We start from the raw sequence: 27,433 nt of genomic DNA, 5'->3' as shown, positions 1-27,433 counted from the left end.
CATCCAGGCACAGCCAGGAGCCCAACCCTGCTGTGCAATCCTTCTCAAGTCCCTCACCTTTGAGGTGCCATGTGCTCCAGACCCCAAGACCCAGAGTGATTCTGCCCCATCCTTGGCTCTGGTTGAGTCACGAGCTTCATTTCAAACATGACAGCCAGCTCCTTAGCAGAGCAGCCAATGCAAAGCCCCTGGGACCAAGCCAGGGGCTGCACAGAATCCAGCAGAGAGATTGGCACCTCCCTGCAGGAGGTGGTAGTTCACAGGGCTCTCTGGGGCAGATGCTTACAGCTTCATAGCCCTTTGTTTAGAGACCTGAGCAGCCCCTACCAAGCAAGCTGCACCAACACTGGCCCACCTCCCACCCTGCCAGACAATAAATAGAAAAGCTCAAGACTCAAAAGAAAAAAAGGTCTCCTCATGCCAAGAGACCCATGTCCCACTAGTGGCAGGAGAGGCCCCCAGGGTCCCTGCACAAACCCCCCCATCCCTCCCTTGGCTGCTGCAGGGAATGTACATTTTCTCTCTTGGTCTGTGGCACGCTGTACCCAGACCCTCAGGCAGGTGCTCAGAAAGTGTGCTTGGACCCCCGTTACAAGTAGGTGTCCTCGCTCTCCCGGGAGGTCAGGCTCTCCTTTGACTGGTGATGCGGGGAGGCCTCAGGATGCTTCAGCAGAGTCTGGGGCTCGGGGGAGGCAGGGGTGCCATTCTCTTTAGGGATAAGCCCATTGCCAGGGCTGCCTTTCCCTTTGTCCTGTTTATTTTCTTTCTGCAGCTTATTCTTGTTGCCCTTGGATGGGACTGGGGCATCCGTTGGCAGGATGATAGAAGGCCTGGACCCCAGGGCCTGATGGGAGTGTGGCTCTGCCTCGCTGATGGCCTTAGCCCCATGTAAGCGTGGGGGAGACTTGTACTGTAGCTCCCCATGAGTCTCCTTCCACTTCTTCAGTTGGATCAGGTGCTCACGTTCAATGTGCCGCTCTGTCACTGGCAGCTCTATGATCTGGAAAGGAGACAGCGTGTGCTTGTCAGAGCAAAACCTCTAGGCAGCCCCTTCCCAGCCAGCAAAAAACAGGCCAGAACATAACTGTCTATGCAGCCTGGTCCTCAGGAAGCAGATCTTCCCAACCTGGAAAAATCTATACCCCCATACAGCAGGCTCACTGCAGCCCAGCACATGGAGCTGGAGACTTGGATCAATGAGGCAACAATTCAGAGCTATACAGAAGGATGGTCAGCATAAAATCTGATAGTACCTGGAGAAGAGTAATCCCTGCAGGCTGCATTGCCTTAGGCTGTTCCCTACTGGACTGGTGTCCCCATGCTCTGCCCTCCTAGCTTCTCTGAACTTTAGTCAGGTATGTACCAAAAGGGGAAAAGACACACTTGTTAACCAAAAACCTTTACCACCAGAGGGCAGTACTGCACTAAAAAGCAGCACCACCCATGATCTGTGGGGAGGCCTTAACAACTGCTTCCAGACCTGAAACTCCTCAAGCCAGCGACAGGAACTCACAAGCACCTCTTACTCCACCCAGGGTCTCCCAACAGCTCATGGCTCGACTGACCAGACACCTATTCCAGCCCCAGCCGCTCCCCAAGTGACCCGCTGCAAGAGTTCTCACTCCCAGTGCCCTGATCTGCAAGCCTGCCACCGCAAGCGCTGCAGCAAACTGGAGGCACCAGCTGTTCCAGGCTTCCCAGGAAGGCAGGCTCTCCACTTGCCTTTAGCCAGATGTCTGTTGGGGCAGGATGTAGGGCAATTAAGGCTGTGCCCTATATGGTGTGTGGGTTGGAGATTTTCCACCACGTGTCCAGAAACCCTGCTGGTACCTGCCATTACTATGAGAAGGGGGCAGGCAAGCCTGGCACTCCCTCACCTGCTGGAGCAAGGAGCAAAAGCAGAGAGCAGCAGCAGGATGAACTAAAAAGGTAGAAACCCTCCAAACTGTCCCAGCCCCTCAGGGTTTCCAGTGGGCAATGCCAACCAAGCTGTGCTTGGGGAGAGGCACCAAGACCTGGATTCTGCCAAGAGAAGCAGGTTCCCACCTAGCTACTGCTAGGGCCACCACCTCATACCACAGCACTGTGGGACACAGTTCTGACATCAGAGATACTTCCACTTCCCAACCCAACTGCACGTCTCCAGGAAAAAGCTCCTCACCTCCTGCACCAGGAAAGTCTCCTGCATGATCTTGGGGTTCAGAGTCCGCAGCCTCTCCATGGTTTCATACTGTCCCTGGCAGGACTTCAGCTTCTCAGAGGAGCCAAGCGTGTGTTTGAGCAGGATCAGACCAACCCGGAATATGATCTTCACTCCTGGAACAGTCAAGCCACCAACTTATTAGCATCTGTCCTACAGGAGCACAGTGATGTACCAGCCTGTCGGGCCCAAAGATACATGTCCAGGTCCCAGCAACTAGACCCCTCCTCTGCCCTGAGGTGCTCAAGATCCAGAAGCAGGATGCCACTGCCAGGCCAGGTTAGCCATGACCCAGAGCTGGAAGGTGCAGCCCACAGCAGCTCCTCTTCCCTGCAGAAGGGTAGCTTTTGGAGCCTGCAAGATACAGTACTACATGCAGAGACCTACAGCTTCACCAGATCATGCCTGGGAGGTAAAGTGTGACCAACTTTGGAGGATTCCTGCCTTTGGCCTTAGCAAGCTGCCTGGTTGATCTCAAGTGGGATTCTCAACATAGAAATAGCCATCAGGTAGCAAGACAGAGGGTGGGGGGAATCCAGTGAACAGCCTCCTGCCCTAGCTGCAACTACAACTCCCAAATCCAAACCCTTTGTGGCCTTCTGCCCCACTTGCAACCAGGAAGACATGAAAGCCCTTTTACTGCAGGCCAGTGTCATACCTGCTACCTGATACAAGGCTGAGTCCAAGAGACAAAGCATAACAGGCATTTCAATGGAGCATCTGTTTCATGAACATAATCTCGAGAGCCATTTGCAAGCCATTCCACTGCAATTGGATCAGCACTGCTGTGCTAGGGGCTCCCAATGTCTTCATGCACTAGTTAGCAACTGAGCCACTTTGCAGTCAGATCCCCAGGGCCTGAGGTAGCATTTCAGGGTAGGGCTGTTCTCTCCGGTACCTATCCCAAGCCCTCTCCAAGGTCAGACCAGAACCACCCTCCAAAGCTGGTATCCAGTCCAAGATGCATTTGAAATGGCAGCGAAAAGCACAGTAAAAAAAATCAGGAATGAAAATAGTAATGCAGGAGTATCGTGTGTTCACTTCTATCCCAGGGCAATGATTTGCTATAGACATATAGGCTACTACCTACCTTCCCACCAAATAGTGGTAAGGCAGTGTAAAAGAATCTACTCAGAGCAGCTTCTCATTTCTGCTGGACAACTACTGTCCTGTGCCTACAGACTGGTAATTACATGGTGCTTTTCCCAGCACAGGACATGGATTCACCTTTTCAATCCATCCCAAGGGCAAGCAAGAAGATGGGACAGAGGCAGCCACAGGGTCAGGGTCCCCCGATTTGGAACACCACCCTCTAGTGACCCACTCAGAGCAGACAGCTGTACTCAAGTCCAGGCTGGCTAAACCAGCAATGCCATCCCATCAGCTAGCAGGGATGAAAAACCTGTTCCCCAATGCCACCCAAGGTTTCCTCATCCCTGTACCTTCGCAGAAGAACATGTCCCAGACACGCAGGACAGAGCTCCAGGGCAGGGTCCTTGAGAATGCACACATGAACCACTCCGTCATGTAGAGGATTGGGTCAATCTTCTGCTTGCTCAGATGCTTGTGGGCCACAGGAGAGACTCTATGCAGCAGCGAGAAGAGGATCTCCCCATCTAGCTGGATTGCCTCCTGCAGGGGAGTAAGCAGGGTTACGGACCAAGAGGGGCCATAACCCTACAGATCAACCGTGTCCTCTTCTCAATGCAGTGCTATCTGCCACCACCACATCCAGCCAAGCCAGACATGGGAGGAACCCAAACTGGGCAGCCAGACGCAATTGCTCTAGTTGAGGCGGCCAAGTGGTTGCTAATTAAATTCAGTTTCTGGGTTCTAATTTTCTCACAGGCCCCACCTCCCTGACAAGTCAGGTGTTTCAAACCCACACCATGGAGGTGCTGAGAAGGTGTGAGCACACTGTGGCTGCGGGGTGGGGGAGGAAGAGTACAGCCCAAGCATGGAAGAATTTGTAGTGCAGGGCTGGGGATTTTGGTTTGCTATGCATCTTCTTGGGGATTGGACTGATGGTGCTGGGAAATGAACCAACTGCATTTCAGGAAAACGCATGAATATGTGGCAGGAGCAACCCATTTTGAAACTATAGACACTTACACCATGGGGAAAGCAGGAATGGCAGGCAGTTATTCAACCCCCCCAACACCAGCTTGGGGTGCAAGCCTGGTTCAGACTGACAGCAACCAAGGCATGGTCCCATTTGAAATGATTTACCATCTCTCATAGTAGAGTTCCAATGTAAAGACACGGACATAGCCAGCCCCTTGGTGTGCGCCCATCCCAGACTAGGCACCATGGGTGAGACAAGATCAGACCTTACTGTAATCCCTCATGGGGAAGTCCCTCTGGAAACAAGGGTTAATAGTGGTAGAATAGTTTGTGACATCTATGTATCCCATGCAATCCCCCCTCCCAGCATAGATATCCAAGGGCCCAGCAGCACCAGCACGTGGGTTATTATCCTCATTAAATACACAGGAAAAGGAGGCACACGGATATTGAGCATTTTGCCCAAGATCACAAAAAGAACCTGTGGCAGGTATTGAACCCTATCTCCAGAATCTAGCAACTAGAGGTCACAATGAAATGAGTAGGTAGAAAATTTAAAACCAACAAAAGGAAGTTCTCTCGCACAAGGTGTAACTGAAGCGTGGAATCTGCCGCCAGATGCTGCAGAAGCTGACAGGTCAGATAGATTCAAAAAGGGACTGGGCAAATTCTTGGAGCAAAACGTGCATCGATAGTTAATGAGCATGGGAGTTTGGGATGCAGCTTCTGAATCAACTTCCTAGACTTTACATGCTGGAGGCTGCAAGTGAGAGAGTGGAACAAACCCTAGTCATACCCGGTTCACTCTTCCTTTCAGCATCCACTCTCTGCCACTGTGCGAGACAGGATGGTGGGCAAGATGGACCTGCAGTCTGAATCAGTACATGGCAGTTCTTGCATTCTTATGAATCCCAACCCAGGGTTCGAGCCACTGGCCTGCTCTGGGCATCAAGAGTTTAGTCTCTGGATACCAATCCAAGGGACATCTACCAGTACCAGCTTCCCCAGTCAGCTCCACTCCACTGCAGAATAACCCACGCCCAGAGCAGCATCATGCAGAAAAGCTGCCCTGATTGACAAGGAACTATGGCTGTTTGAACAACCCAAGAGAGAGAGAGAAGAAAAGTCAGGACGGCTAGTCAGTTCTTGTCTCAACTATGGAGTCCAGTGCACCCCTGTTCCCATGGGGCCTACCCTGAAGTCAGCGTCAGTGCAGGCTGGATGAGATCACCAGGCTGGACAGGGCCAGAGGTGACTGGCAGGCCTCCCAGCTGAGCGGAAGCGAAATCCATTCCTGAGAACACAGCCTTTTACTGCTGCAAATAAAGAGCTCAGTGTGCAAGGACCAGGGTTCATGTTCCACTGAGGTTGCACACACAACTCTGTTACTATAAGCCTCTGAGCCAACTCCCTGATGTGCACTCACTGCTCCAGACTGGCTAGTTAAGCCATAGCATTCTCAGGGCCCACCTCAGGGAAGTCCAACACTGGGTCTCAACGCAGACATGCACAAACTTTCTGCCCATTTCTTTGTACAGACTTTACTGCTCTCGAGGATCCAGTGCAGAGCATGAGGGGGCTGTTCCCTGCCTAATCAGTAAATCAGAGGCTGCAGTATCCAAATGCTGGTAAAGGACTCTGCCATGTAGAGAAGAGGATGAACAGTGCAGACTAGCAAGGCAGTCACTTATCAGGGCTGCCATCAGGCCTTCGGCTGGTTTTTGATTCCCCAGCAGAGTACCACACTTTCCTCATCACCCCATACAACCCAAACATCAGGACCTGATCTATTCAGGGTGGGATAGGACAGATGTTTCTTGGATGCACAAGCTCCTTGGAGTACAGGAGTACCCAAGGGCCCTCAGAGATCAGAACCCCACTGCAGTACCTGGGGAACAGACTCACTGCTTCCAAGGTAGGCAAGTCAAAGGAAGCGATTTTTCTCGTGTTCCAGATGGGAAATGGATAATCAAAAATAAATACACTTGCCAAAGAGGAGTCTGGCTGAGTTTGGAGTCTTGGAGTTTGGTTTCCCAGCCCAGTGGCTCAAGCCATCAGGTCAAAACTCTGATATATAGTGAAATGCACTGGACAGTTCCTCTACCACAGTCCTGACCTCTGTACAGTGTGGGTGCTGATAAGGGGCTAGTGTTTGTAGCCATCTTGAGCAGCACCCATGCAGTTCTAGGGTGAGAGGCTGCACTCCTGCTGTAGGCTAGGCCTTGATGTTGGCACGCTTTGAGATAGGCATTGAATCTTGCTGACAGTGACCACAGCTAGTGCCAACCCCTGACTCTTCCCCACCGATGCCAGAGAACAAAGTCTGGCCCAGACTGCACTACCCAAACTGAAGGAAGACAGAGGCTAGGAAAATGGGCAACAAAGAAGTCACTGCTCCAGGATGCTGCTTTGACTCAAGCATCCCTCAAATTCTGTTTCTGAATGACAGCAGGACACAGGCAAGTTGTGGGGGCCAGAGGCTGGCCAGATGGGATCTTGATAGTTAGCAGGGAATGCCCCAGTAAGAGTAAGTCAACTAGCCTCCAACCCAAGAGATGGTGCCTTCCACCACCTAGAGTGAAGGATTTAGCTCATCCCAGACAGGCCTCAAGAGCTAAAAGGGTGTTTGGGACTCCTTGTTCACTCACCAGTTTCTCACTGTAGTAGCCAGGAAGGTATTTCTCACAGATCTGCACGAGGCACCAGAATGCTTGCTGCAAGAGAACAGAGTCAGCCCAGAGACAGGGTAGAGCATGCTGCCACTTCACTGCAAGACTTACTCACACTTGTCATCATGGCTACACAAGCCCTGCTGTTCCAGACTGGGTTGCCCAATCCCACTTGCCAGGGCTGCCCCCCTCAAGGGCATTAATCATACCTCAGCATGGGCAAGTGCATCTGTGCAGGCTCCCTCCCCCAGCACTTGGTCCTGGGGACCCACACAACCAAGAAAAGTAGCAGGGCCAAGTCTGATCAGAACACCTTCCCCCACTCTTGTGTGGGTGCAGGAAGCTCCACTTTAATGGAGCAACAGAGCTGGGACTTCACCATCCCCTTCCACAGCTTGCCCAAGCCCAGTACCATGGTGCTGGGCATTCAGCCCCCACCCATGTTAGCAGGAACTACAGGTTCAGCACCTTCAAGGTCCACATGTTAAGTTCTACTGATAGCTACAAGTTTGAAATAGTTCAGAGATGAAAGTCCCCAGGGAATGCAATACTATGCAACCTTTTGGTTCAGTCCACAGGCACATATGATGGCTCCTCAGGAGAGATTTTAACCCTTATATCTATCTCAGTGTTTTACAAATGAGCTTAGTATCACCACCACTTGTTAACAGGGGAACTGGGGCACTGATCAGCCAAGAGTTTTGCCCAGTATCACTAACAGGGCCAGGACTGTGATCCAGATTTCCCAAGGCTCCATCTAGTAGACTGCACTGCCATAACTTGAAGGCAGAAGAATCCTCCTCCACAATGCATGCTGGCAACACAAGAAAGCAGCAGCCCCACAGCTGTTCAAGCCAACTCTACGCTACTGAGTTTTGCAGAAACAAGACCTCAGATCTAGAACGTGCAGGGGTTGCCTGGTGCCTGCCTAGTTAAGAGAGGAGAAAGCCTCTCCAGTTGCTTGAAATCTAGTAACCCAGTGGTGCAGGTCACCAGCCAAGGCCAAGCATTTGTTTGGGTTTCCTCCAACTAAGGATACAGACAAAACAGCCACAGAAATGCTCATACTAGAAAATCAGACCTACCACTGCTTTGGCAAGGGGCACCAATACATCCTTCAGATTATTTGCTTCTTACGCTGAATATAAAAGGATAAAACTTCCCAAGAACAAGATTGTACACTCTACCTTCAACCTGCATGTCTAGGGACATGTTGTGGGTAGAAGATAACTCCCCACCTCGCTGTAGGATTGAGCCTTCTGCTGCTTTCCAGAAGTGTCCCTCTTCTTAATAGAGTTTTAAATTACAAGAAGTCACCACTCCTCTATGCTATTAATTTGGAGCATTTTCCAGGGAGGCAGGACACCAACCCAAAGCTGCAGTAAAGCCAAACCTCACAGAAATCATATGGGAAACAAGAGGTTCCACTGTGTCCAGAGATCCCCCCTTTGGGTTGCAAGGAGATTGTCTCCCACACAGGAACAGGCTCTCATGGAGGCAAATGAAATAAAGCATTTTGTCCTCCCATCTTCCTCCAAAACTGCTCTACCTTCCATCTTCTTGGCCACCATTTTACACCTGTGCTCTACTGGGCTCCCTTCCAGAACAAGTCAACTGAAGGGAACCAGTACAGACAGTGCAGTGGGACATGCCTGCTCCAGTCCAGATCCCACCTCCCCCACCCCTACACACACCGCTCTGTCCCAAGGAATGGTCTCCATCCCCATTGCCCTCCCACAGCTCTGATGGTTATCACATGGGCCATGCATGTTCACTACCTCAGCAGGCATGTGCATGAGCAGGACAGCTGCGATGGGTGCTTGGGCTTGGCAGTAGCCCTCCTCTGGCCGGTACAGCGTATAAGCTTTCAGCACCCGGAACAAGTCTTGCTGCCTGTAGAGAAATAGCACATGCCAATTTAGAGGTAGAGAGAAAGGGACTGGCAGCAGCACGGGACTTGGACACAAGCTTCTGCCTTACGACACAGACCCAAGGAGGAGAGCCTGCATCATGGTCCCCAAGTGGGAAGACCAGTGGCAAATATACCATATAAGCAAAGCACTCCAGTGGCACCTAGAACAGGCTTCTCCATTGTGACAAAGCTGGGGGCCAGAGCTCTGCCATCAGTGTTTGGGTAGATTGCAGTACTGTGCTACACAGACTTCCTGCTGAGGTTCCCGTCTCTGAGACGGGCTGAGAGAGCTAGGCCAACAATTCCACCTGGCCAACAGGGCCTGCCCGAGCTCTCTAGCCCAGATGACATTAGTCCCCGTCTCAGCACAACTGCAGTAGCACTTGGGCCTCAAACAGGCCAAATGCACCCAGGTTGCTTTGGCATGGAGAGGCCCCTGGGCACAGCAGGCTGCATCTCAGGCAGGCTTCTCCAGACAATTCTGGGCCATCACACTCAAAATTCACCCATGCCAAGATGCAAACAGAACCTCTCGCCAGTCTAGTGGTACGTGACACCCCAGGCGCAAGTCACAGGCATCCCGTTATTCCCTCCTCACAAAGACGGTTTAGTCCCTGCACTGAGAACCCAGTGGGGGCAGAGTTTTCCACCTGAACAGCACCTACTAAGAGATGCCCTACAGACACAACTGCAGTCACACAATAAGGCTTTGATCTGTGCAGTGACTGCCCAGGGACCTCCTAGTCTCATTTGTATACAAGGCCTCCTAAGCTGCCATAATCTTCCGATGCAGAGTCCTTCAACAAGGTTAGTCATGATTAATCCAGGGACTTGAATATGGACTCCCGACCTTGCTGTTCTTGAGGAGAATGCCGACTCAGCAGCCGACACACTCTTCTCCTGGAGGGGGAGGAAGCACCTGGGTTTACTGGGAACCGGTCACTGCAGTGCCAGAGACCAAGGGTGGGCAGGGAGTGTGCTGAACTCAGTACTGGAGGTGGCCCAGTCTAGCACTCTCATCCAACATGCCTGGGCCTGCTGCTGTTTGCACAGCAATGCAGCTCAGGACATGCCTGGTTACCAGGCAAATCAGATACACCCAGAGGTGTCTCCCACTGCCACACACAATCCCCTTCCGTTCCACACTGGGTGGGAGCAGGCATTTCCTGCTGCCTGGTCCTAGCACACTGCCAGGTAACTTCCCCCCCCTCCTACCTCCCATCCCAGCAAAGCCAGGCCTTTCAGAGCCAGATAGTCCACATAAACATTTGGGTGGGAGAGCTGGCAGGAAGCAGCCAGCATGAAGCTGGAGGAGACAGGAGCTCTCCCTACCCAATCTCTTTTCTGGGTCTACTCTTGAGGTATCCAGGACTCAGGGTGTCTCATCTGCTGGGCAGGAGCAACACAACTTAGTTGCAGGGATCAGCCACCTGGCATTATGGATGCTGCAAAGACCTAACTGGGTGCCACAGAGATCTTTCCCCACTTACCCATAGCCGCCCCGTGAGACAAACATTTCATGGAATGGAAACTGCCTATGGAGATCCCGCTCGATCACATCCAGCCACTTGGGTTCCCCTGGCAAGAGATCCAGCTCCTAGGAAGGAGAATGCAAGTGTTACAGCAGAGACACAGGGAAGCTCCACCACATGCTGACATCAGCAACAGCACTGGGTTCACCTCTTCAGTTGTTGCCCAGCCAGGATGTCTCCATTCCAGCATAAGCCAGGACAGCCCACGTGCACACTGAGGACCCACAGCCCGTAGCTTGGCTTCATTGCCTCTGGTAATGCCAAGAACTGCTGGCTCCCTGTTCTCAAAACTGCTGAGCCCAGAGAGCCGCTGAACATGCTGTAGTCTTAGCTGAAACATCTTCTGGGATTCCACTGCCCTTAGTATTAGGCAGCCCTGGGAGATGCTGGCAGGATCCAACCCAGGCTCCCCAGCGCTGTGTCATTTCTCCCCCCTATAGGCAGATTAGCCTCACTGCCTAGTTTCTCCTAGCACCACTCTCATGGAAGGCACAAGACACTAATGGAGTGAATTCGATAAAGTAAAAATCGACAAGCCAAGAAAAAAGTGCTCTACAAGACTGGCTGGGGCTCTAGCAGCCTCCTCCCTCATCTATTTAAAATGTGGCCACAGGAACCAGGGCAACAAACCTGACTATCTACACTCAAAGTTCTGTGCTGGAGGATGGAGTCCAAGCACAAATCCAGCCTGCCACAAGCTGTCTCTTGCCTCCAAAAATAGCCATCAGGCCTGGCAGGGACAGATTAGCTCACTTCTGGTCTTTCCTAGTAGCTCCCACTTATCCACACTGTAAGAGTCACACTTTGCAGACCAACAGTTAAACTACACTCGCCTGTCCTTGCTGCCAGCAACGGGTAGCTTCCGTAGTATACGCAGCTAGAACAAAACTACTCAGCATAGAGCACAGATCCAGGCTGACTTGGAAGCAACTGACCCCTTGACAAAGCTTTGCTCCTTTTCTTTCCTAAACTCCTCTGCCTGCCCTCAGCAGGGATACATTTCAGGGATCAGTACCAGGCCTGTGCGAGTTGGCAGTGATCTGATCCAGCTTTGGATCCAGCCATGATCCAATCCAAAGCTCAGGACCGGGTTTCCACCTTGATCCGGCTGAAGTGGCTCCGAAGCCACCTCGGAGATCTGGCCATAGGGTATAAGGGCAAAAAAAAGAAATATCTATAACTTTGTTGGGTTTTTTTGTCCGATGTGGATGAAATTTTCAGGGATGATAGTCTCTGCTGAGAGCATGAAACCTGCCAAGTTTCAAGGAGGTGAGGTGCACCTCAAGCTGCAGACAAGCAAAACTTGTGCCATGGGTAACACTGCGCATGTTAAGGCACAGCGGGGTGACAGCTGCAGGGATGGTGGCCCTTGCTGTGATGCCTGTCAGGTGTTGAGGAGATGGGTGCAGGGGGGTTCTGGGACCCTGCACCCCTAGCTGCTGACAGGCAAAACTGGTGTCAAGACTCTGTCTTGGGACAGCTGACTGCATGTATCTCCTTAGCCTGGTTTTGTAGGTGCTAATTGATGCTCATTAAGTCATTATGTAGTAGCTAGGTCCTGTGTATTGAGCTGGTCCCCGAGTGAGTTCTGATTGATTGATTGGTAACCCATAACAGCAGCTCAGCAGTCAAGCCTGCAGTAGTGTCTCCACTCCCTGCCCCAAGACAAAGTCAGTCCCACAGCACCCATGGCACAAGTTTCGCTGGTCTGCAGCTTGAGGGCCAGCACCCCTCAAACCCTAGCAACAATCTTCGTGAAACTTGGCAGGCTTTGTGGCCTCAGTAAGAGCTACCATCTCTGCAGTTTTCACCCCACTAAAGTTGTAATGCCTAGATGTGACATGAGTTTTGCTTTCAAGAATTTGGGTTGCTGTTCCCCCAAGCCCCTGCACCAAATCTTCTTGAAACTTGGGAGGCTTCATCCTCTCTGCAGATGATATCACCCCAGAAAGTTCCATCCAAAATCCGACAAAAAACAGTAAGATATCTATAACTTTGTTTCCCCATTATACCCTATGGTCAGATCTCTGACATGGCTCCAAACGGCTTTGGGAAGCTGAATGAGGCAGCGCTTTGACCCGGATGTGCTGCTTCGGACCCCTAAGTGTCCAAAGCTTCTCCGGATCTGAAGCTCTGTCCGAAGCCTCTCACAGCCCTAATCAGCACCACCCTGGCTCCTCAGCAACAAGGAGTCATGGCACAGAGCAGGGGATGAGGAGAGAATGAAATAGTTTACTGCAAGAGGGAGCTAAGAGGTCTTGCAGCAATGAGATACAGCCTCTGGAGATCCCCAAAACACTTGCAAACCCCTGCTCAAGGGCCAGTTAGAGAGTCACAGCTATTAGCTGGTACTTGTGAAGCACTAGGGCTCTTTAGGGAGCTACCCAGTTACACTAAGCACTTCAGGGTAGTGACTATCCATCTGCTGGTATAGCACATAGCGAAACAGCATCCCAGCACAGGACTAGGGTCAACATCATAATAAACACAGTAAAACAAAGAGCACCAGCTTCCCTACCTTCCAGCTGCCTGGAACTGAGCACACCCTGGCTGCTGCTGTTTTAGGGCAGCAGCAGCAGAGTCCCTACTTGGAGGCTATGATGGTACACAGGAATGGGTGGGGTCCATACTACTGTAGTTAAGAGGCAAGATTTCTCCCAAATGGCTGCTCTACAAACCTCAGTTTAGGAGTTAACTTTCTGTGACGGGGATCAGGGGGAATCTGGCAAGTCTGCCGAAAGCTACAGGGAGAGGCATCTGGCTCTCTGGTCAGGAACAGATGCTATTGTTTAGTATCTAATCCCATTGCTCCTGTCACTCTAGCCTCACTGTAGTAGTTACCTGATCCTAGTTACATCCCTGACATCCAATACTAGACAGAGTTAACCCAGGGGAAGCCTGTAATATGCAGGGGCTCCCTGACCAGTTTCAGGAGCAAGCCTTGGAAGTTCTGATGCTGTGCCAAGACAGTGCATGCATTTAGCTCCACAGGGTAGGATGGTTGTGCTGCAGGTGAGAATGCTGTAGCCAAGCTGACTGGACTCCCAGGAAAGCCAGGCATGTGAAAAGGGTGTGGAAAGTACATTTAGCCAAAGCAGCTGGCTTGATGCAGCTATCAGCCCTGCATGCTGAGAACTGGGGCAGCAGAAAGGGGGACTCTAGCCTGCACCCAGCTGTCAGAGGAGGGTAGGAAAAACTCATCAGCACCCATATATGAGAAGGGCAGCATCAGACACAGGGAAGTCACTGCAGTGGAGCTCTCAAGTGATACTGGACCCCAAGCCCCCTGCTTCAGCCACATAGCAACCAGGGACAGCAGACCAGCTGAGCCATTCCAGTCTCCCAATGAAGGTTCAGGAGAGAAAAGGAATCCTGCCACTACATGCATGGATCCTTCAGAGGGTTGTATAGAGAGACATGGTCCCATGGGACAGAATATAATGCAGAGACAAGAGGACCTTGATGAGCCCACCACAGGTCATGCCAGTGTGGACTGCTGGCTGCCCAGTGCTGTTCCACCTGGACAAACCTTTGTGGCATCTTGCACCTGGCACTGGCAGCAGCAGCCACAGCCAAGCAGTTCACCCAGGCTCTTCTGCCCCAGAGGAAAACAGGACAAGGAGACAGAGAAAGAAGAGGGCCTTACATCAAACTTGCCAATATTCTGCTCCAGCTTGACCTTGCTTCCTGAAAGGTACTGCCATGCCCGGCCCCGCAGAGAAGGCGGGATCCCCTTCTGACAGCGCAGCCGGATCTGAAAGGCAGAAGGGAGACCAGCAGTGAGACCTAGGGGGGACAACAGGGACAACCAGAGGTAGGAGTGGCAGTGTGACAGCAGGGGAGGAAGTGAAGTCCTCAACCCTCAGGCACACCTGAGACTTACTAGCCCCAAACAGCAGTGCCTCTGGGTGGAGTGTGGCAGCCCCACTCCAGATGCGTCACAGTGGAAGTAGAGTGAACAGTTGATGCAAGAGGATTTTACAGTGCCAGCACATGGATTTGGGTCAGAGGCCCCCCAAGCTCCAAAGTCTGTAAGTCTGCACAAGCCACTGGAGTGCAGGGCTGGATTCACAGCCTGCTCTAAGCACATGAGAACAAATCTCACTAGCCCATCCTCCCAGAGTTGGGCAGTTCCCTGCCCTAATACAAGGTCGTTCTGCCTGCCCTATGCAGCCACTACCGCTTCCCTGAGGCTAACCACTTGCAGTCTCCTGCTCCCCATACCCCAGATCCCTCTATGCTGCTCCCGCTTTCTTCCTGGAAGGTGGGAGGCAGGGATACTTCATTTGGCAGCTACAGTAAGTCGCACTTCCTGCATCCAGCACTGAGTCATGAAATAAGCGAGCGGACAACCTGGCTGATCTGCACTAGAGACTGGAAGTACAAACACCTAGCAGACTCCAGAGCTCAGATACACATGCACACCCACAACACAAGGAGACTCTTGGGACAGGGCAGACTTAATCCCAGCTTCAAAACTGCTCAGGAACACCACAGAGTCAGAACCCCCAGAGCACCATGAACCTGCTCACACCAGGAAACAGATAAAATATGCAAAACATCTGGTCTACTTCCCCATTTCCTGCAAACAAACCACCCAGCCTCAAGCCCCAAAAACTTGGCTCTCAAACACCAGAGACATTTTCCTGCCCCTCTGGCAGCCCACATCAAGCATAACTTTCATTCCCAAGTTGGCGAGTTCCTGCACATCACTAATACTTGACTAGACTGCAGGAAGCCAGACCCACAGACAGCCCCCCTGCTTTGGGGAAAGGGACTCATTCACTGGCTGCCAACTATCTGCCCAGCTGGGTATGGAGCTGGGACTGCACACCAAGAGCCAGACTTTCAGGATTTCAGTGAACATGCACAATCTCAGGCAAATAAGCACTTCCCAAGCCAGTGCAGCTCCAGCCCTGCTAGGCCCAGGAAGAGGCCATGTGGGGTAGCAGGACTGCAGATCAACAACTCTGTGAAGAACTAGGAATTCAGAGCACTCTCCTGACACAGCAGAGCCACTGAGACTTGGCAAGCGATTCCAATGGCCATGTGCTGCTTGCTACTCAAGCTCCCAAGTCTTAGCTCAGGTTGCAGCCGTGCTGGCCAGGCAGGATATTGCGGAGGTGCACAAAGGAAAGTTTAAAGCCTAAGCAAGGCTGAACAGGAGCTGCTGGCGGGGAGAAGGGAGGGGCAGCTGCTGCAGTTTCACATCCACGTCAGCAGCATAACAAGCAGCACTGACGTCAAGAACCGCCATGCTTGTCCAGCCTGCACAACGCTGGAAGCCATGCTATGCCCTCACTGACACTTTCTGTTCCCAGCAGGGCCGCAGCATGAGCAGGAACAGAGCTACAACCAGGCTCCCACCCCTGTTGCTTCTTAAAGCCTGCTGCTTGATGGCTGAGCATCGCCTGCCAGAGGAGCAGCTGAGCACACAGTGAGAGCAGAGGACAGCTAGCTCAGTGGATTGCAGGGCCTCCGCCACAGGGAACGGAACAGAAATGCTCACTGCTGCTTCTCATCACTCCCTCCTTGTGGCCCAGATGCCCAGCAAGGTCTCCAGATGGGGCTGCCAAGTGGGGTGGAGGGCACGCCTGATTAGGGAAGGAAGGGATAGCCCGACTCAGCTACAGCTATAGGTCACCCATGCCACCATCAGCATATGGCTCAAATCACCACCCCACCTGATTCAAGCATGGAGTGGAGAAAGCCAGAGTTTGTCTAGGCTAGCACCCCACCTAGCAGCAGCCAGAGGAAAGCATAGGATCAGCAGATAGTTACAGGAGGTCCTATCCCCAGAGGAAGTCCCTCCCTTTTCCAGGAAGGGCTGGGAAGGAGGCTTCTGCAGGCTAAGGGCTATAAAAACTCTGCAACAAGAGGTTCATGGTACCAAGCGCTCATGAGGATTCAGACAAGGATTGGACATTTGCATTCATGACAATGCCCACAACAGCAACACAAAGTAGCCATGCATTGCTGCTAAGGAGGGATGCTGCCAGAATGGCTGGAGCAAGGAACACTTCCATCAAGATGCCTTTCGGTTAGGGGTAGAATCAGGGAAAGAAACACCTGTCAAGGCCAGTTCTGGCAATGCATTCTTGCTTCCAGGTAACTGCAGAAATCCCAAAGCCAAGATCAGTAGCCACAAGCCATTGCACCTAGCCATTCCACAGCCTGCAATTTGGGAAGCATGTGCTCTGTTATAACACAAGTCCAGACCAGAATAAGACTGAGTCCACGCAAGAGGGCAGGAAATCTTAATATAGCAATCTTAATGTGGCCAGGGAACGGAGAGAGGTCTGAGCTAAGCTCACATGCTCCTCAGACATTTGGGTGGGAGAAGCAGCCATCCATGGGCTAAAAGAAAGGCAGGCTGCCCCAGCTGTACTTTCAAGACCTCAACCACGCTCAGAGGGCTTTAGTGATGCAGGAAGGTGCTGTGAGGTTTTGTAAAGATAGAGCGGTTAAGACCTTGCTGTGTGCTTCCTACTGACACCAAGGAGACAAAAGGTCAGGCTGACTGGTTAAGCCTAGACTCCCAGATGGCTTATAAGCACGGGCAAGGTTCCCAGCCAGGTCTCCAAAACCCCAACCAGGTCCCTTCATTTAGTAATGCCAGAACTGACTCCTCCGTAACTCCTGGCCTTGCAGTAAAGGAGTCTGTAGAATGACATTGATGGCCAACCTAGGAGAGGGAGAGGAATGTCCCCAGGCCTATCCCAGGCAGCTGATACCAGCTGAACTAGCTTGCCTCACACATAGTCCAGCTGTCCGAATCAGTGCTGCAGTGAGTTCAACACCTCTTTGTTCACCTCCTTGTGTTTAAGGAATGCCCTGGGACCTGCTACAATCCTATTAAGCCTGGGAAGGCAAAAAGGGGTAAGTATGTGCAGGATGGGATCCAAAACCATTCTCCATACAAATCACAGTTCTTACATTACATATGCAAGGCTGTATCAGGGACTTGGGAGAACCTCAGTCCTAATCTCTCCTCAGCTACTTGTTATATGGCGCTGGGCAGTGGGAAAACTGAAGCACAGAAGTTGTAACAGGCTAGTGACAAAGAGGGTCACTTGCAAGTGCCTGGAGATGCTCTGTAGGTTGTTTTTCAAGCACAGAGCTTGGGCCACAAGTGGGAGGGACCACTCTGGAATCCTTGGCCAGCTGTGTTCCAGTGGTTTCCTTGCCGGCTTCGACTCTGCTGGCCAAGGGGCTGAGCTCTGAGCAGCCAGCAGCAAGGCTCTGGAGGTGGGCTTTAGTCAGAATGAGCTGGAGTTTGTTACAGCCATCCAAGAATTGCAGGGGCCTTTCCACATAGCAGTCAGAGACAGGGTGGAGAAAGGAGCCCAGCCCTACTGAGCCCCAGCGAGCCCTAAGCACTGCAGAATTTTATTGCTTTTCAGAGCCACATAGCAAAGACGCCTGATGTCATAAGCCTGCAGGGAGAAGACAACCCCAGAAGCCATTCAAGGTTATGGTTTAATATTGGGGCTCACTGCACACTTTGGTTGAGGCACAACACATCCCTCCTGTGAGTCCCATGGCACCAAACTGCACTGCCAATCCATGTGCCCAAAGTTCTTAAGCATCCAACCCCCTTCCCCCTCCCCTACAATAACCATCCTTTAGTTTCTCCATTGAAGGAGTGGCTGCTTTTGTTTAAGGCCACCAGGCCAAGAACCCTGGCCCGAGTTTGCTGTAACACTGCGTGCCAGTTCCCACCCCCGCCCAGCCCTTCATTCCTGGAAACACGCAGCACTTCCTAGTCTAGTGCCAGGGCAGTCCCAGATCTGCTCTGCCTGAACAAAATGCCTGCATGGACCTTGAGCAGCATGGGCTTTTTCTTCCCAACAGGAAGTGGTTGTGCAGTGCTTAGGCCAATAGGCATCTCCAAAATGCTGACAGCTACTTTGAAGCCCTGCCCTCTTCAACTGGTTCCATGGGTAGGAATAAAAAGAGGAGCTGCTGGAAGCAAGAACAGCTTTGGCCCAGCAGTTCTTCTGGCTGGTTAAGTAATGCATCTGCAGACTGACACTGAAGCGTGCAGGCTCATCCATACAACAGCTTCTGACTGGTTTTGCAGTCACATCTAAGCCTGTCCTTCACCCCACACTTTCCAAGAGGCTGCACACAGACAGGATGGAGTAGTGCCCAGGGGCAAGTCTTGCAGGCATGCAGCTGTGCACTGCAGATGTCAGGTGCATAACTGGGTCTTCAGCAGTCTTATCAGACACTGAAGAGCCCTAGAGAATGAACTCTGGATGCCAGCACCATTACAGCTGATGCCCATTCTCCCCTGCTAGAGAAAATGCCTCAGCCTTCCTACCTCACAGCCCAACCTCTTCCCAGGTTTTGGTCAGCCAACTTTATACCATGTGGCTCCCCTTGCCTCCTACTCAACCCATGAAGTACCACCACCCCTACCTACTGTTGCTCTGTAGCACCCAATATCAGCTTCCTGTCTCATTCACTTATAGCTAGAAGACACATTACTTTTGCTTACTACCCAACCTGTGGTTATTAACATCCAGCATTCAGGTTTACAGCCTGAAACTCTGCCCTGGTGCAAAGATGGAGAGAAGAGGAAGCACTGTCCACAGAGATACCCAAGTCCTCAGTGGAACCATCCTGCCAGGGGCACAACAGCAGGTGAGGGGCCCAGAAAAGACAACGGGAAGCTGAAGCAAAGGGTGGCAGTACCACAGGCATTGCTAAGCAGAGTGTCCCCAAGAGCCTGAGAAGGACACGCCACTCCCTGCTTGACCTAAGAGGCCACAGCCTAGAGAGTCTTGGAAACCCTCAGAGACAAAGGAACCCACAAGGCAATGCTGATGGGCATCATAGAAGAGTCTTGATGGCAGTGACCGCTTCATCCCCACCCCCAGTGTCCCCCCAACTCATTGGCAGAAGGCAGCAAGCTCAGGAGCAGAGTAGCAGGGGGCCCTGCAACAGGAATCCGGTTGTCTGTGAAGTCCTAACAGACTTGCTGCTCCCCCGTGTCAACCCAACCGCTGAGGTTAGGCAGCCATGCCAACCATGCTCTGCTATTTGGAGACCGAACACCAGCACTTTGGTGCGGCTGTCAAGCCCAAGGTTATGCTTGTGGGAGAACTATTTTCCAGTTGCATTGCGCAGCCAAGACCTGGCTCTTGCCCAAGCCCAGGGAACTATCCTGACGCATTCTGAGCACTGCACACTGAATAAGCTCCCCTGCCAAGACCCTCGCCTTATAAATCATTACCACCTTTCTGCAATGGGACCTGGACAAATATTTGCTTTGCTACATGCTCTAGTGAGGTCGTTTAGCTGCACAAAGTCAGAAGTACTGGGCTCAGCAGCTGGCGTCACACTGTTAACTCCAGCTGGTCATTTCATAGCACCCACATGGGAGTTTTAGCTCCCCTGGGTTTTTCTGTACAGATAGACAACACACATCAAGTAGATACCAGGATGGGGGGCTTGGCTTAGGCCCTTCACCAGCTCTGAAAGAAGTGGATTTAAAGGCCGACAGAGCTTACAATTTAGAGAAGGCAGCCAGCCACTTCTAAAGTGAGCCCTGGACTAAAGCAATTCCTGCAGAGCCTGTCAATATTAGAGCCTCCCCCTGCCAGAGACACAGGACATGAGAAGTCCACAGGAAGCCATGTAAGACGCAAAGCTGGGCTAGCAGACAATACAAGAGCTGAATGCTTCACCTGGAAGTAGATTATGTGGAGATCTCCCTGAGAGCACAAAAAGTGTCTGAGTAAGACCACAATGACACTCGAGACAAAAAAAAATGAAGGTAGTTTTCTTGTGTCCTTGTCAAACTAGATGTTTTCTCCAGAATATTAAATAAGCGATGGCTCTTTCCATTGCTGCAGTGAGGTCCTCCTTTGTACAGCTCTCACCAAGGAGTTGGCAAATGAGAATGTGCTCTATAGTTTGCACTTGAGTGCACTTATATACATTTTTGTCGTTTGAGTAGCCCCATTTGATCATGTTTGTTTTTGATTTCCTAATTTGTGTGCACAGGCAATTCATGGCCAATTTTAGATCTGCCTGTTGGCCAACCTAGATCCACCTCTCTTAGAAAGTCCTCCTGGGGTTCTTTTTGGCTCACTACCTTTCTTTGATATTGGGTGGTACAATGCCAGACAGTAAGTACAGGCTATCCCTTGGTGTTGGCTTTAGACATCCTGCTTTTTCATTACAGCTGTCACTTAGAACTGGGTACATTTTCTTGGCATGAACTAATAGTTTCTATACTGCATGCTCTGCAGTGGAGTAACACAAGGTAACAGCAGTGGTTTGTAGTGTAGCTGGGTCCACCCCCCACTTTGGGGTGATCAATTTTCAAAGCATGTTGTTGCAGGCACTGACTTTCCTTGTCATCTTCTCTACATGAGCTTTGAAGGCAAGTGTTTTGTTCAATGTATCCCTCAACTACACAGGGTTCAGCTGATTTGTCAATGGGATTCCATCCCAGATGTTTAAATTTTCCTCTGCACTTCTCCATAGTGTAGGTGAAAAGCTGTGACCCATGTCTTGGTTAGGTTGGCACAAAGCTTGTTCTTATTGTAGTGATCTGAGAGGTTGCTCAGTGTGCATGGCAGCCTGTTCGACAGTGGCGAAGTCCTTCTCTTGCAATGTGATGCATAGATCAATGTATATTAAGCTCCTTGTATTACTCTGTACGGGTTGATTATCGGTATATGTTAAAGAGGATCAGTGCTAGCATGCTGCTCTGTGGGAGACCACTTTGTTGCCATCTCCAGAGGCTCCATTTTTTGCACAGTTCTATCTAAAAGCGCCTTTTCTACAAAAGAGATCAGTTGTGGGTCATATTGTAGACGGTGGCAATCAGGTTTTGGTTACTGACTAGGTCAGATAGGTCTATAAACCTATAGATAGGTCTACAAATACAGCACTTGTCACCATCCCTTTCCTGAATCCATCTTCTTTATGCTGGATGATGTTTAGTATTTGGCCAGTGCCAGACTTGCCTGATCTAAATACGGCTTGTTCTGGTATTAGATGTTATTTGATATCAGGTGAAAGGTGACCGAGAATTCATAAAGCCTACCATGACAGCACTGACACTGGCCTAAAGTTCTCTGGGCCAGAGGCATCCTTAGCTAGCTTTAACAAAACTGTTACACAGGCCTGTTCCCATAACCTAGGTATTCTAAGGCTTTTAAAGGAAAGGTGAAGCCATTAGTTTCAATTTATGGCTTAACCACAGAGCTGGGTTTCAATAGGTCTAGAAAAAGACCATTAACACACAGCTAGATAATGTAGGCATCAGCCCTATTACAAAGGCACAAAGGGCTGTGTGCAGGAAAGCAGCATGCACTGGCTGATTACTTCCAGGAGGGAGTAGTTCTTCAGAGGCAAGGCATCCACAGGGACCAAGCTGCAGCCGCATGTTCCCAAGACACTTGTGGGGTCTCTTACCAAGTCATATCTGCACAGTGATCAGTCCAAGCCATGAGGATGGAAGTTGCTCAGGTTTTCAAGTTTGCGGGCGAGGCACTAACACAAGACTGGAGACCACACCTTTGAGAGTTAACAGAAAGAGATAACAATGGGAGCAGCTAAGACTATCTGGGTTCCCAGGTGTTCCAAGCTGTTCACAGGACACAGTAAAAATATAAAGGCAACAGAAGTGGCAGAAGGATTTCTGTCTTAGGAAAGAGCATGCCCAAGACACTGCTGGGGCAATAGAGACACTAAAACCAATGCAGCTCAGAGCATCTTAGAAGTTCAAATAACTATGAGCAAGATGGGCCCTATATTTCAAAAGGAAGAGAATGCTGCAAGCAAAGTAAGGAGGCAGCTCTGACCAACATTTACCCCTCCATAACCCCCAGGAACAGGCTGGTCTATACATAGTGACTATAGAACCACCGATGTAGATGCGAGGCACCCCATTACACTCCAGGTATGTGGAATTCTGGAATTCCCATAAATTGGCATTTTTGCTCAACTTTGAGTTGAGCAAATGCTTTTCTCCTCACACCTCCTGACACCCTTCAAAAAACCTCATGGCACCCCAAGGTGCCCAGCACCTGAGAATCACCAACAAAGCCTGAATGTAACTTAAGCTCCTTGCATAATTTGTTCAAAAATTTTAGAACAATGTCATTCAGCACCCAAAACAACAAGGCTCCACTATTCAGGAATTCTGGGAACCAGAGCAATAAAGGCATGCATGGTGCTGATTTTTTAAATTTCCACGCCACCCTCTGCCCCCTCCCTCCTTCAGAGGGCCCAGCATCACATCCAAAATGTACATTTAAAAATATGTAGAAAAACCAGAAGCATTTTACATAACTTGATCAAAACACTAGGGAGGCGTCTGTTTCATTGCAGGAGCAGGGCGCCCCAGGCCAGAAGGCTAAGCAAATCAACTTGAGTCCACTGACATACTCCAGACCCAGAAGTTAAATATGAGGCTACCTCAGGTTCCTTTCCAGCATCCACTCTCGAGCCATTCGTTTCCAGCAGGCACTGGTGCCAAGGCTGGGGTGGCCCCCTGAGCAGCCTTCTAGAGCATGTCAATAGATACAGGTAGGCAGGGTGTGGCTCAGCCCCATCTTCCAAGCCCTGCTGCCAATGTAATCTAGACTAGCCCTTAAAAGTTTCCAGGATTCATCTTTAAGAACCAGTGACACACTGTGCTCAAGCATCTTTCTCTGTTGGCAATCCAGATGCTGCAGCACAGGTTCAGGAACTAAAAACAGATATGTGAAATGGACTAATGCTATTGAGACAAGTCAAGCAAGCAGCATCACCTGGGAAATGAGGACTTTGATGCTCAGTTTAGTCAGCAGGAGACAAGGCTGGGGAGGGATTACTTTTAATCCCAATTTCATGCTATGACTGTGGCATGAAACAGTTGCCCAGAGCTCTTGACTACCTAAATATAGGATATCTGCCTTTGGAGAAAATGAGAGGTGATGGAAGCAGAGAGATTCCATCCACTTCAGATTAGAAACACAGATCAGGAAGAGAAGAGTGTATATAGCACCCAAGCTGATCCACTACAGCTGCCAAGGCAGTCAATAGCCCCAGGCGATACAGGATGGGAACTATCCAACAACAGTGCCCTTGCCCTGGATGCAACAGGCCCTGTGAAAAAAGCCTCCTGCTGTGCTTCCCGGTGAGTCACCTCTGAGCAGTGCTCTGCTCACTCCTCTGAGCAAGGCTGAAGTGTCCTGGAGAGGATGCCCCATCCCAGAGTATTCCTACCAGCACCCTAGAGGCCAGCCAGACACAAGGTGCCAGAAATGACATGGTTCAGCATTAGGCAAGCAGCACAGAAGGCTGGAGGCAGGAAGCTTGCAGGCACTCACCTTCTTGTGCTTCTTGGCCATCCACTTGTCCCAGTTATTGAGCATGTCCAGCCACTTGGACTCCCTCTGCCTCAATACCTCCAGCGGCACCTCCTCCAGTCTAGGGAAAAAGACAACAAGAGAGGAGTCAGTAGGAAAGGACCCCAACCTGGGAGGAAGTATCTAACGCTTAACATCGACCCAGTCAGGCCAAGGACAGGCAGGTTTACCACCATTGGAAGGGTGTTTGGGCGTCTATGTAGAACAGCCCTCAAAACCCCTTCAAGACCCTTTATGACTCCATTCCTCCCTACCCATTCACCTCTTACCAGCCCTCCTTCCTAGCAGTGACATCAGCTTTGCCTCAGCCATCCCATTACCCATCATGCACAGAACCCTCTTCCCAACTGAAGCCAGGCAGCTCCCTGCCACTCTGTGCAGATATCTGCCATGATGCCCATCGGGGCTACTTAAGAACAGCTCAAAGCACAAGTGGAGACAGCAAGTAATAGACACCAATTCTCTCAAGGCACAAACTACAGCCACTACCACAACAGAGCCCCCACCCCTAGGTGCCACAGCTTAAACAGGCAGCTCCCACACAAGTCAGTTTTTGGTCCCAACCCAAGAGTGTGAGAAAGAACAAAATCAGCCCAAGATGAGCAAAGCTGTTCACAACCCAGGAACATGTGGTCACCTCTAAGCCAGAGGCAGCCAAGAGCCCTCCCTCAGCTCTGCATGGAGCGGCACTGACTCCTCAGAGCTCTGAAATCAGAAACACCAGGATGTTGCACTTGTTAGGCCCTGCATTGGGAGCACCAGCATCCTACTGCCGTGGGGACCTGATGTTTACACCAAGACCTCTGCAGCCCATGATGCCATCCAGCTCCGCTTCCTAACCATTACAAGGCTCAGGGTAGTACAGTGATTACAGCACAGATCTAAGAGCATCAGGATGGCCTCCAAGTCAGTGAGCAGGCACTGGTCCCCCCTCAACTCCCTTCCCAAGTTTCTGCAGTTTAGTCAGACCAAGGTTTAAGGCTGCAAAGCCAGGGGTCCTGGTCTGGCACTGCAAGCCAATACCTATGATTTCAGCTGACAGTCCTCTAGAGCAGAGTTATCAAATATTTTGCCCACGAAGTCCTGCCATCCAGCTCTCAGGGCTTCCTGCGAGTCTGACCAGACCTACATGGGGCATGGCATGTACCTGTGGTGCGGGGCCAGTCTGTGGGCCAGACTGGACCCACGGACCCCCCCCTCCCTCTTCCCCTAGGATACCTGATTTGAAGGCTGCTCCAGTTGGTCTGGGCACAGGGCCCAAAGTGGCAGAAACAGGTGCCACAGCCTGGCCAGAGTGGCAGCCATGCTGCACTTACAGTACCCACACTGGCAGCTACAGGGCCCAAGGCTGTAAGTAGCGTTTGTGAGCGGTGTGTGCAGCGTGGTCCTGGGATCATGTACAGATGGGCCAGGGAGTGAATGGGAGGGGTCCAGGGGCCTTATCCACCATGGGGACCTGCCCTGCACCACTTATCTTGACACACCTGCTATAGATTAACAGCAAGGCTCAGGTACCTGGCTGAGGACAAGGAAAAAGGCAGCTCTAACTAAGAGGAATGCAGCGAGGATCTCTCAAAGGCATCTTGTCCCTGAACTTGGTAGCCGTTTTACTCCTCTACTGGAACTGTGTTTTACAGCTTTTACTTGGTCTGAAACAAAGTCACAGTCCTCTTCCTCTCAACCCAGATGGGAAGTAACAAGACAGCTATTCCACCAGAAAAGGGAGCAGGCACCAAATCTGGGCAGCTGGACAACTGCCACCTACCCACTGTACAGAGTGGCAAGAAACAGGGTTAGATCCAGGGCCTAGACGTGGCCTGTCAGTGGAAGGAAGGTGGGGCTTTCAAATAGGTTCCCCTAAGTACACCTCTGCACAGAGTCCCAGAGAGAGGCCTCAGCAGAGGCTCTGCTGGCTTGGAAACTGGGTTCAAATAGCCCACAAGAAGGTATCTGACAAAGTTAAAAAACCACGGAGGAGACTTAGTGCATCAGAAAGCCACAGCCCACCCTAGGCCAGCTTCCCCCTGCCCTCCCCCCAGAGCTGGAGCATGACCATACATGGGTTTTCTACAGGCATTGCAGTGCTGAGCCACTCTTTACAGGCTAGCGCTTTGTTACTGAACAGCACTGTCAGCTACAAACCTAATGCTGGAAACCTTAAACCAGCCAGGCCCCAGTGCTTGGCTCTCTTTTCCAGCCCTTCCCCCACCAAGCCATCAAGTGGCCCCTAAGGAGGAAAGAAAATTTTCCAGCAATATTTGAGTTTAGATCTAGTCAGATTTAACCCTTGAATACATGGGGCTCCAGGGGGAAAGTGGTTTGACACCTGGACAAAATCAGAAAGTTCAGTCCTCAAGGCACAAAAAAACAAAACAGGCTTCTCTTTAACCCCCCCAGAGAATCACTCACCACAACAGCAAACTGACTTTCACTTCCACTGCAAGATCAAAGCCAGTGTCAGAATTGCTCTCTGCCCACCCTGCCCTTTCTCGCTTTGACTACACTGGATCAGGAAGTGATAATAAACATCAGCCCCTTGGAGTGGTTATTACATTTCAGGCCATGCATCCCAAAGGGCCTCAAAACCACTAATGCATTTACCCCCAGAATGCAAAAAAGTTATCCCAATTTTACAGACTAAAGAATTAAGGTGCACATTATCCAAGGCAGAACAGACTTTGAACCCACCTCTTTAGGTCAGGACATTCGCTACAGAACCATTTCCTGCCTTTACAGCCCTGTGTTGCAGACCTACTACAAGACCTGGTTTTCTTGATGCTACAGCCAGCAGTCATGGGTCACAGGTGGCACCAGAGAGAAATGCCCAAAGATGTTCTACGTGGAATGAAGGAGGGACAGGAAACATTCGCGGACCGCCAGATCCTTCCTTGGAATCCACAGCTCTAGCATTTCCCCTCTGAGGTCTCATGAAAAACTTGTGCACAACAGCAGGGGAAGTCGCTTCATGCCAAAAGCATTAATTTTTAGGACAGTTTATGCAGCAAATTTATTCCAAAAGAAAATCCACTTAAGCAAGCCACCCCCACTGCAGAGGATACTGCCAAGTCCTCCATTCCCCCCGGACCACCTCTCCACCAGATAGAGGAGGCTGGTTATCCTGCCTTCCGTTAGATATGTTGATGGCTGCTTTACTGCAAGTTCAGCCACGTATGCAGCCTTACTCTCTAACAGGCCTGCAAAGTGCCTAGCTTTCTGGAGTAGAGAGCACTCAGCCAGGCTGGTCACTAGACAGTCTGGATTTGAGCCTGCTGGAACCAAGCCAGGATGGACTGGATGCCACTAGCAACCGATGGCTAAAGCATGCATGAAATGAGTTTTGTGGGTTCCCAGTCCAGTTTTGAGTGGATGGAGTCACCAGATACCCCACTGCTGGTTTCTTGGCTCCTGAGGAACAATGGGGTCTAATGCACTGGGCTAGGTCCTAGGCTTAATTTGGCATGCATCTCAGATAAGTTGCGTTTCTCCATCCTGCTTCTCCAAATGCATAATGGGACCATGGTGCCTCTTCTCCTTACCTCCAAAGGCATCATTTTCCAGATACATGGGGTCTAGCACAGAAGGGCCTGAGCTTGGTCAGCATTTCTCTATTTGTACAATCAGTAGCATTTACGGACAACTCCAGCTACCACTCTGTTCCTTGCCCCCAAAGCCACAGCACA

At 51.0% G+C, this 27,433-nt stretch overlaps 1 protein-coding gene and 1 long non-coding RNA gene across 2 annotated transcripts in view; one reads left to right on the top strand and one right to left on the bottom strand.

The window, feature by feature from the left end:
- Window positions 1-589: 589 nt before the first annotated feature.
- Window positions 590-27,433, bottom strand: part of TBC1D10A (TBC1 domain family member 10A) — a 34,598-nt gene continuing 7,754 nt past the window's right edge. The window contains exons 2-9 of the mRNA XM_019539274.1: window positions 23,715-23,814; window positions 14,024-14,131; window positions 10,336-10,442; window positions 8,712-8,826; window positions 6,913-6,978; window positions 3,643-3,832; window positions 2,162-2,316; window positions 590-1,000 (exon numbers count right to left, since the gene is read on the bottom strand). Of these exons, the coding sequence (XP_019394819.1) occupies window positions 590-1,000; window positions 2,162-2,316; window positions 3,643-3,832; window positions 6,913-6,978; window positions 8,712-8,826; window positions 10,336-10,442; window positions 14,024-14,131; window positions 23,715-23,759 (1,197 nt within the window). The 5' untranslated portion in view covers window positions 23,760-23,814. The remainder of the gene's footprint in view (window positions 1,001-2,161; window positions 2,317-3,642; window positions 3,833-6,912; window positions 6,979-8,711; window positions 8,827-10,335; window positions 10,443-14,023; window positions 14,132-23,714; window positions 23,815-27,433) is intronic.
- Window positions 9,551-26,371, top strand: LOC109312917. Its single transcript, XR_002101933.1, has 5 exons — window positions 9,551-9,561; window positions 11,960-11,962; window positions 14,751-14,757; window positions 21,411-21,417; window positions 26,209-26,371. It is a non-coding gene; the product is annotated as an uncharacterized LOC109312917 (long non-coding RNA).

Source organism: Crocodylus porosus, unplaced genomic scaffold (assembly GCF_001723895.1).
Source record: "Crocodylus porosus isolate Cpor-Errol unplaced genomic scaffold, CroPor_comp1, whole genome shotgun sequence".
NCBI lineage: Eukaryota > Metazoa > Chordata > Crocodylia > Crocodylidae > Crocodylus > Crocodylus porosus.
This window is presented reverse-complemented; position numbering and strand designations above follow the sequence as displayed.